Here is a 15,287-nt window from a genome sequence, read left to right as displayed (position 1 = left end):
AACAAGTATAAAATACCCACGGCCAATTTGGGTCTTTCCCATTATAGCCCCCCCCCATTATGGTATAATTACCAAGTTTGGGGGGGGGGGCTATAGGTTATCTGACCACTAAGTTTGGGGGGGGGGGCTATAATGGGAAAGACCCGCCAATTTGACAAAACCAAATATTGAAACAACACTCGAAATGGTAACCGAAATTTGGGGCTTCAGCTTCTGGAATTCATATTCAGAAAATGTTATACGGAAAACGCACCAATGCCCACTAAGCTTGGGGGTGAAAAGGGCTTATATATGAAAGAAGGGGTCTTTCCCATTAGAGACCCCCCATGAAGTTATACCCCCCCCCCCCCATTATGGTATGATTACCATGATTGGGGGCTATAAGTTATCTGACTAATAAGCTGGGGAGGGGGGGGCTATAATGGGAAAGACCCGAAAGAAATAAGAAATATGCCACTAACGCAAACACATTCTTCAATCATGAAGAATCATTTTGTCTGCAGCCCTGTTTCCATTGAGTGACAGTAAAGAAGGAGTCAATGATTTAGCTCACATTTTCCCTGAAAAACTAATTAACTCAGAGGTCATCGACACTTTAACCCTCACAGCAGTTAAATTAGTTCAAATTGGGATCCATGTGAGTGAAAAATACGCAATATCGACAAAAATGTAGCTCTAAATACAAAACGTGCACTAAAAAAAAGAAGCTGAGAATTTTTGAACAAATCGCGAAGATCATCAATGAAAACTGACTGATTCATTACAAATCGCACCCCCCCCCCCCCCCCCATATATAACTTTTACGCCCCTAAGGCGCAGGTGCTTTTTAACATAGTAACGTGCTATGTATCAACACAAACACTGTACGTGGGTGTGAGCGTAAAAAACACTGGGGCCGAAACAGAAGAGACCTTGTCTGACATTTTCAAAGTTGATAACAATGATTTTGTATGAGAATCTATGTCGATACAAAAGAAATCTATTCTGCCCCCCCCCCCCCAGTTTTTTTACGCCCAGCCCCCAGTTACAAATTATATGTTGTTATGTAGAACGTTACTATGTGCGCCTGGGGGGGGGGGGGGGGGGGGGGGGGGGGGTAAAAAATATAAGCTGGGGGGCGCGGGCAAAACAGAACAGATCCAAACAAAACTTGAAAACTTGAAGACCATTGAAAAACATGACATTGAAGACCATTTTCGTGGGTCCTTCTCCATTGAAGCCCCACCCCCCCCCCCCCCCCCCGTAATGGAATTTTACGGTTATTGGTGGCTACGCGTCATATACCCAATAAGATGGGGCCATAATGAGAAAGACAAATAATGAGTTATTTTCTTTAACGATAAAACCATATTAGCATATGAATTGGCTCATTTAAAAATTGCTTTACAGATAATTGTGGCAAGAATGTGCTTCACATTCTTTATTCGTTGCCCTGTTTAAAAATGTACTAAAAAACACGTCAACCAGTGAAAAGTCACCAGGTCCAATTTTAAATAATTTAAAATAAGGTTAAACATTAACTAATACAGCGCTCTGTTCTCAAGATTAAGCAACCTCTTTTGACCTTCAATTGGAGTATATCTATCCGGAGCTTTTCAGTTTGTGCCCCCCTCCCCCAGTATTCAAAGGGGCACGATCAACGAACGATTGAGAAATATGAATCCAAAATCAGGAAAATTTGATCTGTTCCGTTTGTGCCCCCCCCCCACCCCCTCAGTACTTATGCGCGCCCCAAATACAGACCACTTGTCATTACATAATAAATAATTGTGAAAATATAGCACATGCTGTTGTGAGCTGGAAATAACTTGCACCCACTAAACTGGGGTGGAGGGGGCACAACAAAGATCTGAAGTTTTTTTCCAAAAAGTCATTTTCGTCTATAATTTCAATGAGAGCAAGGAGTGCTCCAAAATCAGATACAAAGGATTCTATGGTGTTCAGACGCCGAATAATTGACAGAGAAGACGTCCAAAGCAGATTTTCTCATGTTAAACATTCGTAGAAAACCATAACTATTATTCGAGTCTTAAAAAGTCACGATGCGACTTTTTACTATTGGAGGCCTGCTATAATCGTCCTAACTATTGCTTCTCGGATGTTACAAATCAATTTTTATAGTGAACATAAACTGGGAAAAATTAAATCTTTGAACACCAAACACTGATCACCACAAACTGCTCTCGGACAACAAACAACCTGAGAGCAGTGTATATTGAGGTCTGTTTAAACAGCGGTGGAAACTGCTGCTAATGATAGTGCAAGAAAGAAGTAATTTATTAGTGATCTTCTAACTAAATTTACTAAGAATTTTTGTTATTTTTTACAACTTTTGGTAGTAGTGAGCTGACCAAAAAACGCGCAAATTTGGATTACAAAACTCAATATAAGGAGAGAAATTATGGCAACAAAAAGTGACTTTAAAAGATCAAATCACGGTTTCGTGTTTAAAAAAAGCTTTGCACATTGATTAAAATTTAATAATTTGGATTAATTTAACCACTTGAAGACCTCCGACTTAAATATAAATTCACACACCTGGACAGAAGGTATTAGCGAGACAAAAGGTTGAAAAAATAAAAAAAAACATTTCAATAAACCATCAAAAACCTTTCAATTGACTCGGATTTCATGGTATATAAGAACGTTCGGCCTTTGACATAATTGATTCAATTCATTGTTGCAGAAAATTTCTGCAGATGAAGCCAAGCTGAGTATGCCAATGTTTGATGCAAAAAAATCCAAAAGTATTCGACGTCTAAAAATATTCGACTTCATAAATTATTCATTGTAAACTCGCGCATGTTTATGTCCCGTTTCACATCATTTTGCCTATAATCCAGACTAAGAATTCAAAAAAACTTGTCCGCCAAAAGCTAAAAAGATTAAAAAAAATAATTTCAAGGATATGACTGAGCAATCAGCAAAATACCAGTTCCCAGTGTAGGCACCAAAACAATTTTCGAATACGAGAACCTTGAAGCAAGAAACATGGTTGAAAGACAAAGATAATGTACTCAGTTTCGATTAAACAAAAGCTTTCTCTTCGACAGTGAAGATTCTGATAAGAACATCAATGGCCTATAGAGCACAATTTCAAGGATCATCTAATTACTAATTTCAGAAAATGAAGGCATTCCTGCAAACATCCTTAAGACTATTTATAATGGTAAATTTAAGAAAAACGGAATTGATATTTCAATGTTAACTCTGCTGATTTCTCAAAAAGTTTAAAATCTTTCAGAAACAAGGCCCAAACTTAAATTTTGTTCATCTGGAGATTTTGCACATTTCTCGGTACGAGCCAATTGCATAGGAATGAACGAATAATTAAACAAACAGAATAAGAAGTTGTTCTCTTATTCGCGGACGAAAAGAAAACTGGAACAACTAGTTAACTTATTTATTTGTCCTACAGTGAATGGTTAAGCCAGTAACAAAATCGAACTAAACAACAATAAATGGCTTACGGTTGAATAATTATTTTATCACAACAGCGCTTTTGAATTTTTCAGCTGATTCACTTACATCGAAGAAACCCACTCAAAATGGCTCCAAATTTTGTATTTTTGAATTAATTATCTCTAAAAAAAACGTCTATTTTTCTTCAAAAAGCTTAAGATTTTTTTCTGAACTTTCTATTCAGCGCCCAGACTCCGCACAAACACTCTTGCCGTTTTCTAGTTTTTGTTATAATTTTTATATATAAATTCAGTAACAATTATTAAATTTCATTCCATTTAGCCAGGCAGTATATACAAAGAGGTACAATTGTGTCAATCAAAATTTGATAAATTTGCACTAAACTCAAATGAACAATTAGTTGCATTTCAGAACTCAATTGACAGGATTTCAAACAACAAAAAGCTTTTAGCATCTACTGAGACCATTTTTACTTATTTGCACTTCAAAAACTTCCACATCTAAATGCTTCAAGTCTTCAGAAATCAGTTCAACAGTCGCGTAGTGATCCAAATTTGGATTTAGTATCACAATAGCGCACCCTCCGCCTCCTGCGCCCGTCAATTTACCCGCGCAGTTATGCTTCTCTGCAACTTCGACAACCTTATCAAGTTTTTCTGTCGATACACCCCATTCTTGAAGTAACACATGATTCTGTTTAACTAAATCGCTTAGTTCTCTGAAATCGCCACGTGATACCTCATTTTTGGAATTCAACCGCACAAAGAGTTCTAATATAGATCGACTGCAAACGTCAATATCATTCAAAATCCTCTCAAACTTATCAAAATTTGTCTCTTTCAAGGTTCGAACGCGGTCGACTAGAAGCTTAGTGTTGCGGTCTTCTTTCGTATCAATTACTAAAACATCAAATAATGGCAGCTCAATTAAATTTCGCAAGGCAAAGTTCTCAAACACAATTGCGTTTCCATGACAACTCGTAAACGTGTCAACACCCGAAGGCTTTCCGTGGACAACATGTTCCGAAGCAAAGGCTAACTTTTCAGCCAATTTAAGCTCAAACTTATCCAAATTAGCTTTTTCGGTCGTTAGCATTCCAAATTTGTCCAAAATGCAACCCGCTATGACAGTATTAACAGCAGCTGAGGATCCCAAGCCGGCTCCCAGTGGAACCTCTGATTTGACTTCTAAAACCCAAGATTGTTTTATAAAACCTTTCGCCTGTGACGTCATTTCATCTTTCATCAACACACAAAGCAGCGAGTGTACAAAGCATTGGCCAGCTAAATTTAAAAATTTTTTCGAGGCAAACTTTTCTACAAACTCTTTCAAAGCTGCTAATTGTTCAACAGTAGGAGGCGTGAAATCATTTGATCCATGCTGATAAAAACGTTCTCCTATTTCGAAAATTTCTTTATTCGGAAATATCAATTTCTCTGAAAAATGAGAATGGAACGCTAAGGTCGTATTTGCTCTTCCAAGATCAGATTCTGCTAATTGATCGACTGTTAACGTTGCATAACACTTCAAATTGATAGCCATTGCAATCGCTAACTTCCCATGGGCAACCGAATGCTCGCCTGTCAGAATAACTTTGCCAGGAGCCGAAAACTTGGATACTGTGGCCATCGTTCAACTTAACCACAGGTTTCTGGTAGTACTTTCAGTAGCAACTTGAAAGATCAAATTTAGAGAAAATTTTAGGAATTATAGACAGCTCGAAAGCTTGATAACTCGAGAAGCGATTGATAATACAATGCAGTACAAAGCAGTTGTCCCAGTATAACTCAAATGGTCGTTAAAACCGCAACACACACAATCGTTGGAGATTAAATTATGCCATTCAAACAAAATGAGTTTATGTCAATTTTGCAGTTGTACAACTAAAGGCTCTATATACGAAGCATACACACGGAGGCATTTTCTGTGGAACTCGCACTCAAATCTCAAAACTCATAAATCTACACCTGAAAAGGGTATTTTTATGCTACATTAAATGTCGTTAGTTGATGATTAACACCCATTTGACTCCAATAGCGCTTAAAAATAAATTTATTCTAAAATTAAATTCCCAAGTCCAATGAACTACTTTTTCATTTGTAAAAGCGCTTCAATAGCATCCTCAACATTTTCAGGTGTCAATGAGGCACCTCTAAATTTGTCATAGGGCAATCGATGTTCTCTCGAAATTGCATTTTCCTGTAAACTTGACAAAATAATCTTCATTTTTCGTAACTGCTCATCACTTAGTTGACTCAAAGAACCACCAGGCTGCTCCAGTCCGGGTTTGATAACACTTTCCAGGTAATCTTTGAAGCAAAATGCCGGATCACGGTCGGCTGGAAGAATAGCAATTGCCGATTCAACTGATTTCAAAAGTTCCTGTCTTAAACCAAAACTTTGCCCCGATGACAATCTAACACAACATAAACGTGATGATGCTCGCAAGATTCGAGTTGACAGTATCATTGATCTGAAAAGATCAGTTGATTGTCTTTTGACGCAACAAGTGCATAACATCGCGGAGAAAGCCTTGGGTCAAACAATTGAACAATTTCACAGTTCTCGATCCCGTTCTCTTTGAGAAATAGAAGTCTATCTAACAGAAACACATATTCCAGCGCCAGAGAGAAACAAGCTCTATACTGGTTAAATAATTGCAATTGATGCTTATAGAGCAAATGATTGCGCTCAAATTCCCCAATTTCGCTATCTGACAATTGTAACAGCACCTCTTTGTTCTCACAGTCCACAATCGGAAAACAAAATTTGTAGTATTCGAGAAAAGATTTGCCAGCTTTGTTTTTGCTAAACTGTTGCAGGTGGTTAAGCCGTTCGCCTGTTTTCTCAAAAACGAGCTTTTGCAGCAATGCACGGTTGAATAATTTATTCAGTGGGTTTTTGGCGTTTCCGTCCATTTGCTTTTCGGGCGAAAGACAAGCCAGAGATTTCATAGAACCAAACTCTTCTTGGAGATTTGATCTCAAAAAACCACTCAAAGGAAAACCAGCCTCATCATATTGTTCGGTCAACGTATTATAGCAGCAACCGACGTTGCATATAAAACGGCATTTCTCTGACTTAAGGAAAAGTCGAAGCGAATTGGCGGCCAAATCTCCGCATGTATGGAGACCAACTAACGCAAAACATTCTCCGGGGAAGATATCTGACAGATCAGTACCAGAGGTTATATGTTCGGTTTTTATTTTGTATGATTTCGCCGTCAGAGAGGCATTGAATTCCAATCGCAATCGTTCTTCCATGTCAACATTTCTCTCATTCTTGCCCGAATACCCGTCAGATTTATCAAGATGGTTACTTGTTTTTTCAGTATTAACGTCAATGGATTTCTCAGCCATCATTTTTCGCCATATACGAGAAACCTTCAGATTTCGTTTTGCAGCGCTTTCATTAAACGACGAACAGGTTTCAACGCCTACGACATTAAAGCTATGAAATTGACTCAAAAAGTCGCTTAGATAGCCTTTGCCAGATCCAAGGTCAACCACATTAGCTCTCTGATGCTGGTTGATTTTAAGAAATTCGCCCATAGCAATGACTTCGTGGAATTTCTTTTCTGACATTTGGGCGCGGTCAAAGCTTGTTTGAAGATTCGTACTCATACGCTTAAACACAGGGATGGCGTTTCTCAACCTCGCTGTATCCATGTCAAGTACGTCACTCCTTTGCGAAGTCCCATTAATTACTTCAACTGGGAACGCCAATATTTCACTGTCACTTAAACTTTCCATAGCATTTCTTATTCGAAGAGGAATTAAAGTTGTATACAGAGCGTCTACTAAGAAATTGGCAGTATGTGCACAAAGCAAACATTTGTGCTTCAGAGAGAAATCTACAAGCTCGTTCAAGCAATGTTTTACAGTGGCTACTTCCCCCATTTCTGTAGGCAAATTAATGTTACCAACGTAACGACGTGACTCAATAAATCATTAGACTCTGAATACGCAATTACTTTAAAATGCAAAGCAATATAAAACTAGAAAGGTGCACTAAAAGTTCCCAAAAAAGACTGTGCTTTATTTTTGAAACTAAACGCTGAAGTACGATTAAGAGCTGAAGATTTAAAAAGAGGAATTGAAGAATTAAAAAAAATTCTGTTTGTGCCCCTTGCAAAAGCCAATCAACATATTTTTACACAATAATTGACTATTTGATGACACGTGCTCTGTAACTTGGGTGCATGGCGTACTGAGAAAGGTGGGGCACAAACGGAAAAGATCCAAATTATGAGATTATGAGTTCAGAAAAAACTGCTTTGCTTACCAATCATATATTTTTGGCAATAGAATTTTTTCCAAAACTTAAGTGCTTTAATTCATTCCCTTAAATAATTATTAAAATCTTTCTTGTAATAAAAAAAATTTGAATTCCCATAATCCATGGCGAAACTAAACATCAAACAACTACGCTCTCAGCCTAGCATGAGAAAAAAGTGCATTCAGTTTATTAAATGCACCACTGAAGCGCTATCTCAACCTGCAAAATGGTTTCGTGTCGGCCTGTCTATGATATACGGACGGCCGATAAACAATCATGGCAACTCTCCATGCGGTGCAGAGTTCATAACATCACACGCAATCCACAGCTCAAAAGAAGCATAAGCCCCAATGCGCCTTAAAGCCTTCTACGTGAATTTGTATTGATGTCCAGAGCGATAACTGGTGCATGGGAAACCGATAACTTGTCCAATTACTAGTGTATGCAAAACCCAGTAGTGGCATATCAGCAGCACTTCTGGAATATCGCTTCAGTAGAAGTTAATTCAAGATCTATCCTCATAGTACCTTAATCACCAAGTGCAAGAACTTAGTTAACGTCAAGTGCCAGGAAGTAGCCAAAAGTGCAAGGAAATGTTCAGAACATCCCGTTTGGCAAACAGAGTAAACCAACACGTAAACTTCGAGGAACTCTTCGGACTAAAAAAAACTGATCGAGCTATCTTGGAGAGTTGTAGCTGCTACTTAAGACGAACACAACTCCTGCACCTGGCTGATTGCGGGTGAGCGCCAGAACTGCAGGGAAAAGTTGACAATTTTCTAAACTCAAACTCGTGATCAACTCCCGTTTCTTACAGTAAAGCCACAACAACAAACATAACCAACTAACGTCGGGCGAATTGCCTTCAAACGACTGGCGAGGGGTTTGCTTCGTCAGACGCTAGCAGCGGTTTAGTGAGGCTAGCTTTAGCTTGATTCGACTCTTCAGCTTTTAGTTTTCTAGCCTTGTAAATAAATTTAAAAAAATGATCTTTAAAATCAGCAAAGTAGTGCAAAAAATAAAAAGCTTCCAGATTTCGCAAAAAAAATGATCAAAACTATTTTTGTCTCTGGAGTTATGTCAATTAACCCATCTGCAAGACTTGAAAGGCTTCGTTGGACCGTAATAATCGTTAAACTCAGAAAAGGACAAAAATATTCATAAAATTTGAAAACAATCACAAAACCTTGCTATAATTCAGGATATTAAAACCTTTGAAACCATTTCGTTATCTCAAGAGACTATCCAGTATCCCTATTGCAAGCTTTAAACAGTTTCACTGGCTCCATAAACTTGGAACTTGATAGTAATTTTACGAATAAATTGAAATAAAATATAAATTTTATCAAAAAATTGCTTAATCTGGAGTCATTAAAATATTGATAACCATTCCATTAACTTTATGCAGAAACTTTGCAACAGCTTATCGTCAAACCTTGGTGTAGGTCCCCAGGACCCTGGTGCCCAAAAAAAGGACATAAAATAAAAAAAAATAAAAACTTGAAAAAATTTCAAAATTGGTGACATTTATATCTTGAAAATCATTCCATTACATTTAGAATCTATATAGTAATCTTTTGTCATACCCTAGGTGAGGTTTCTCCGCTCTTGAGGCTTGAGAAACTTATAAACTGACAAAATTTTTCAAAAGTTGTCAAAATTGCAAATTCTATTAAAAAATTGAAAGCTATCCCATGGCAAATAAAACCTTTTCAGGAACTTATTATCAAACCTCTAAGAACGTTTACTGGCCCCTGCATCTGGAAAGAAGAGAATGGTGAATATAAAATGTCAAAAAATTGAAAAAATGCACGTTTTTTTAGAGAAAAAATGCTAAACTTTGTGACGTTCTGGTGGGCAACAGTTGGGTGGGGTGGGGGGTGGTCAACAGTGGAGATGGTGTTTCTTCAACATCTAAGAACCAGCCTTCTTGCGATAATTATAAGTCTCCAAAACAGTTTGATCTGAAACAGAGCTGAAGGCTCTAAGAGCATTTAATGCCGCTGAGCGCTACCTAAAAGTCAAAAGCGTCAGACAAAAATCGGTTAAGCAAAAAATTGCATAAAAAAAACCGACAAGACTAATATAATTGCTAAAATTTCCTCAAAATTTGATCGATAGCAATTAACAACAACAACAAATACGAAAACTAAGTGTTGAAAGTTTCTGTTGTACTAAGAAGAGGCACCGGGCAGAAACATATTGCAGAAAAGCTTAGCAACAAACGCGATGCATGAGACATAATGGAAAATTAAATTCTAATCCCGAAGTTGCAATAAATTTAATTCAGTTTAATTCATATGTGTTCAATATAGTGAAAAATAGGAACTTCTGACAAAAATAACATTAGTTTTTGGACCTTCTTTCAACTCCAATACCAATAATTGGCCAGAAAAAGCGCATAATCTTCTAATCAAGGCCCGATTGAGCACAGGGACATAGCCTTGTGGAATTAGCTAATCAACAACAGCAACTCAAGCCACAAATCGAATAACAACAGACGAAGTGTACGAGACCTGACAAACTAATTGACCACGAATAAGAACAGTTTTGAAGCTATGGTATACTGCCAATGCACTGGACACCTAATTTTATAAAAGAATTGTTGAGCACTGAGACACTGTTTCTGAGGGTGACGAAACACCTGGTGTCGAAGCGGAAGCAGAAAACACAAATGGGAGACTACAGTTTGCTCCACCAGGAACCGGCATGGGAGATCAAGTCAATGAACGTTTTTCTGCGCCACCGAGACAACCTAATAGCTCTGCTGAAAAAAAGAGGAACCTCGGGAAACGACAGAGGAAGGGGAAGCGAAGGTAAGTGTTGTAGAAAGAGCACAAAACGAGAGTCTAGCTTCTGAAAAACAGGGCTTCATTGCCCCATGTGCTTGAGCGAGCTTCCGTAATGTGCGAAACTCTACAACAAACATAGCTCAAAATAATTCTCAGGCAAAACAACTGCTTAAAACAATACCGAAGCTATGTAAACTTTTCAAATAAACCAACAAACTGTAAATATTCTATCAATTTTCTGAAAAACTGTAACAATAATGACATCACTCCAAATTTTTTGAAGTTTTGAATTCCCAAAAACAAAGTTTTTTCAGAAAAAGCGCAGCACAGCTTTCAGTTTACACTTTTAAGGAAAGAAATAGATCGTGCGGAAAAAGCCGTAGATTTTTTGAGGAAAAACTTGAGGAGGATAGGCACCTTCTCAGGAAAGAGGTGAAAAAAGAACTTTTACCATCAATTTTGAACAACATTAGAAAAGAAATGATATATACTTCCGAATTGATTACTAAGAGACTTAAGGACAAGTTGGCGAAGCTGTCTGAGCGACCGGAAAGTTCTTTGCAAAATGGAGCCGGTATTAAAGTTGTTACATTGTATGGTTGTTGAATTGCCGAAATTTATCCTAGACGTCTTACCACTAGGTCCAAAGCATCCGGTCAGAGACAAAATTAATGAAGTGCTCTTCTTTGGGAATTTAAACAGATTAGTTCGTGAGTTAAGGGAACACAAAACTGTTGTTGAAAAAGTATAAAAATTGTGTGAAAAAGAATCGTCTGCAAAATGATATGCCGGGAATGTACGTGAGGCACAATAGGATCGAGGGGATGAGAATGTTGAAGACTTTTTTAAAAATCAAAGACTACTAGCATTCTAGCTGTACCATTTGATAAATGTTGTGGTCTTTTGTTTTTAAACAGGCAGCGGGCAGAAAAAGGCACCGGATAGAAACCTATTGCAGAAGAGCTCAGCAGCAAACGCTATGCATGAGACATAATGGAAAAGGCCAAGAAGAGGCTCCGGGCAGAAACCTATTGCAGAAAAGCTCAGCAGCAAACACGATGCATGAGACATAATGGAAAGTTAGATTCTAATCCTGAATTTGCAGTTAACTTAATTCAGTTTAATTCATATGGCTTCAAAATAGTGAAAAAAAAGAACTTCTGACAAAAATAACATTAGTTTCTGGAAATTCTTTCAACCCCAATACCAAGAGTTGGCTAGAAAACGCACATAACTTTCTGACCAAGGCTCGATTGAGCACAGGGACATAGTCGTGTGGAATTAGCTAATCAACAACAGCAACTCAAGCCACAAATCGAATAACAACAGACGAAGTGTACGAGACCTGATAAACTAATTGACCACGAATAAGAACAGTTTTGAAGCTATGGTATACTGCCAATGCACTGGACACCTAATTTTATAAAAGAGTTGTTGAGCACTGAAACACTGTTTCTGAGGGCGACGAAACACCTGATATCGAAGGGGAAGCAGAAAACACAGATGGACACTAAAATTTGCTCCACCAGGAACCGGCATGGACGTTGTTCAGCGCCACCAAGAGAACTTAATAGCTCTGCTCTAAAATAGAGGAACCTCGGGAAACGACACAAGAAGGCGAGAGCGAAGGAAAGACTGGTAGAAGGAGCACAAAACGAGAGTCTAGCTTCTGAAAAACAGGGCTTCATTGCACCATGTGCTTGAGCGAGCTTCCGTGATGTGCGAAACTCTACAACAAACATGGCTCAGAATCATTCACAGGCATAACAACTGCTTACAACAATACCGAAACTATGTAAACTTTTCAAATAAACCAACAAACTGTAAATATTCTATCAATTTTCTGAAAAACTAACAATAATGACATCACTCCAAATTTTTTGAAGTTTTGAATTCCCAAAAACAAAGTTTTTTCAGAAAAAGCGCAGCACAGCTTTCAGTTTACACTTTTAAGGAAAGAAATAGATCGTGCGGAAAAGGCCGTAGATTTTTTGAGGAAAAACTTGAGGAGGATAGGGACCTTCTCAGGAAAGAGGTGAAAAAAGAACTTTTACCATCAATTTTGTACAACATTAGAAAAGAAATGAGATATACTTCCGAATTGATTACTAAGAGACTTAAGGACAAGTTGGCGAAGCTTTCTGAGCGACCGGAAAGTTCTTTGCAAAATGGAGCTGGTATTAATCTTGTTACATTGTATGGTTGTTGAATTGCCGAAATTTGTCCTAGACGTCTTTCCACTAGGTCCAAAACATCCGGTCAGAGACAAAATTAATGAAGTGCTCTTCTTTGCGGATTTAGACAGATTAGTTCGTGAGTTAAGGGAACACAAAACTGTTGTTGAAAAATTATAAACATTGTGTGAAAAAGAATCTTCTGGAAAATGATATGCCAGGAAAGTACGTGAGGCACAAATGGATGGAGGCGATGAGAATGTTGAAGACTTTTTGAAAAATTAATAATTACTAGCCTTCTAACTGTACCATTTGATAAAGGTGGTGGTTATTAAAGAGACAATATATTCGGATAAACAAAATGAATTTCTTAGTGCCAATCAGTTTTAGGCTCGTAATGGAGAAAGTGATGAACCAACAATAAAAAAGATGAGAAGCTTATAAAGAGCAGTTTGCATCAACTAATGATAAGGGGAAAAATTAGTGAAAGATTCATCACAGACTTAGGACTACTGGATTGCAACCGGTCAGGCTTCATGGACTTGTTAAAGTACTTAAAAAATGGTTCAGTAAAAACACGATAGCAGTTACGTGAAGCTCAATAAATTTGTGTCTCCTTTTTTCCAGAGGTTTCAGGTTCTAATACTGAGACTAAGTTGAAAGATGCCAGAGCCGCTTTAGAGGCTGCAAAACTGGAAGAATATGAGCTAATAGAATCTCTTGATGTTAAAAACTTGTACACCCATGTATCGGTTGAGGAGGCAACTGAAATTGATCTTAATGAATTGTACGCCAGTTCCACATATTTCATGGTCAGCTATGGAGAACCGTTTGAGACTAGGCGCAACGAATGTTCACATAAAGTTTAATAAAAAGTAGTAAACGTAATCGGACGGTTTAGCAATGGATGCTTTGCTCTAATTATTGCAAATTTGTGGCTGATATCTTTTGATAATTCTTGCGGAAATCAAATGAAGGAAAGGAGAACAGAATTCCTGACTTGAAAGAATGTGCACTGATTAAAAACGATGCGTTATTTTCCGAGGGAAAGGATTTGAGTGCGAATCATGCAAAAACTAGTTTGATGCAAAATCCCGATGTATAATTATTACTTTGTCTGAAAACATGCAGGAAATTGTATGGATCTGTTCGTCTCGTGCAGAAGAAAGGTACAACAGAGGACACACAAGAACTGAATTTATTTAAGAAGTATGCGGATGACATAGTGTGTACTGTCAAGGGTAACCCTCTAGATAACCTTGATTATTCAAATTCTCTTGACAAAAATTTGCAATTGATTCATGAGACACCCAACGGTAGTGGGAACCTGGCATTCCTAGATCTGAACATCAACATAAATGTTGATAGACAAATTAGATTTCATTGGTATCACTAAATGACTGATTCCTGCATAATCTTAAATATCTGTAGCTGTGCACCGTTACAACATAAGTAAAATGTGATTATAGGGACTGTACATAGCATTTTCACAGCAAACAATGACTGGCAATACTTTGATGTAGTTCTTAAGAAAAATAAAGAGATCTGGACTGAAAATCAGTATCAAGTTGAGTGGTCATTCAAAATTGCTAATGAGACGTTGGATAAAATAGTAAGGAAGGAAATTGTTACGGCAAACACCCCAAAAAATGAAAAACATCTCAAAACAACTAAAAATCTCAACAATATTGAGCTTAAACCGATGAGCTAAAACCGATGTTTAAACTGTCATCAATACAGAAGACACATCACTCAGAAATTTTCAAGTAAACTGAAAAAAGTGTGCGATATTCAAATCATGTTCACTAGAAATCATCTTTTGATAAGAATGTGGGATATAAAGTTACATATATTGGATCCAGTTCCATCTATGTTGGTCAAACCAGCCGACATGCTATCACTAAAAACTCGGAGCATCAAATAAAGATTCCCTTGTGGGACAACACTTCGTTGAATTTTGTGGTACAGCGCATAATCTTGAAAGGGAGATTCCAGATTAAAATCGAGAGGTTGAAAAACTAATGACAATAGAAACGATCTGCATAAAAAAGTTGAAGCCGAAAATAAATACGCCTGACGAGCACCGGGGGGGGCAGGAGTTGTCATTGAACTATTAGTTAAAATGCAAGAATTTGACTTTTGAAATTCAAAAATTATTCTGGTATATGTTAATTCGAAAATTTCTCAACCCCAACAGGGAAAGGATAACAACAGTTAGGAATGAAAGTGAATTTTTTTTCAGGAAGAGAAAATCCACCCGGGAATTTCAAAAATTCAGGATTAAAGAATGAAGTAATTTTGGTGTAATAAAAGTAAATGAAGTGTTGTAATTATGATTTTATCTGTATACAATTTCAAAAATTTGCTGTGGCTTTAACTCATTTCTCAGATAGATCTTCAATAGATAGCGTCAAAGTCAAGTTTGTATACTTCAGAAACGATTTCATTTGATTGGTAAGCCTTACGATGAACTCAATGTTCGAAAACCTTCGTTTTATAAATCAATTTTTTTTGACAATTCATTTTTCTCTGCAAAAATACACTGAAATATTACTTCTAATTTTGGTTCCTTCTCTGTATAGACAAAACACTTAATAACCTCAGATGGTCTGACTCAATT

At 37.4% G+C, this 15,287-nt stretch overlaps 3 protein-coding genes across 4 annotated transcripts in view; all 3 read right to left on the bottom strand.

Moving 5' to 3' along the window:
- The window catches only part of LOC142345588 (uncharacterized), a 290,080-nt gene that overhangs the window by 33,137 nt on the left and 241,656 nt on the right, over positions 1–15,287 (bottom strand). The window contains exon 1 of one of the 2 annotated variants that reach the window (XM_075397708.1): positions 462–562. The exons of the other annotated variant lie outside the window; for it this stretch is intronic. The gene's annotated coding sequence lies outside the window, so the exon portion shown is untranslated. Of the gene's footprint in view, positions 1–461; positions 563–15,287 lie in introns of those variants that run through there. 2 annotated transcript variants of the gene reach the window in all.
- On the bottom strand, positions 3,671–5,404 carry LOC142345587 (uncharacterized). The gene has a single exon (XM_075397707.1). It carries the CDS (start codon positions 5,050–5,052, stop codon positions 3,871–3,873), a length of 1,182 nt encoding a protein of 393 aa, XP_075253822.1. The 5' UTR covers positions 5,053–5,404; the 3' UTR covers positions 3,671–3,870.
- LOC142345586 (putative methyltransferase-like protein 25) lies at positions 5,475–7,426 on the bottom strand. Its single transcript, XM_075397706.1, has one exon. The coding sequence runs from the start codon at positions 7,320–7,322 to the stop codon at positions 5,889–5,891; it is 1,434 nt and encodes a 477-aa protein (XP_075253821.1). The 5' UTR covers positions 7,323–7,426; the 3' UTR covers positions 5,475–5,888.

This window comes from Convolutriloba macropyga, chromosome 9 (assembly GCF_964194025.1).
Source record: "Convolutriloba macropyga chromosome 9, txConMacr16.3, whole genome shotgun sequence".
NCBI lineage: Eukaryota > Metazoa > Xenacoelomorpha > Acoela > Convolutidae > Convolutriloba > Convolutriloba macropyga.
This window is presented reverse-complemented; position numbering and strand designations above follow the sequence as displayed.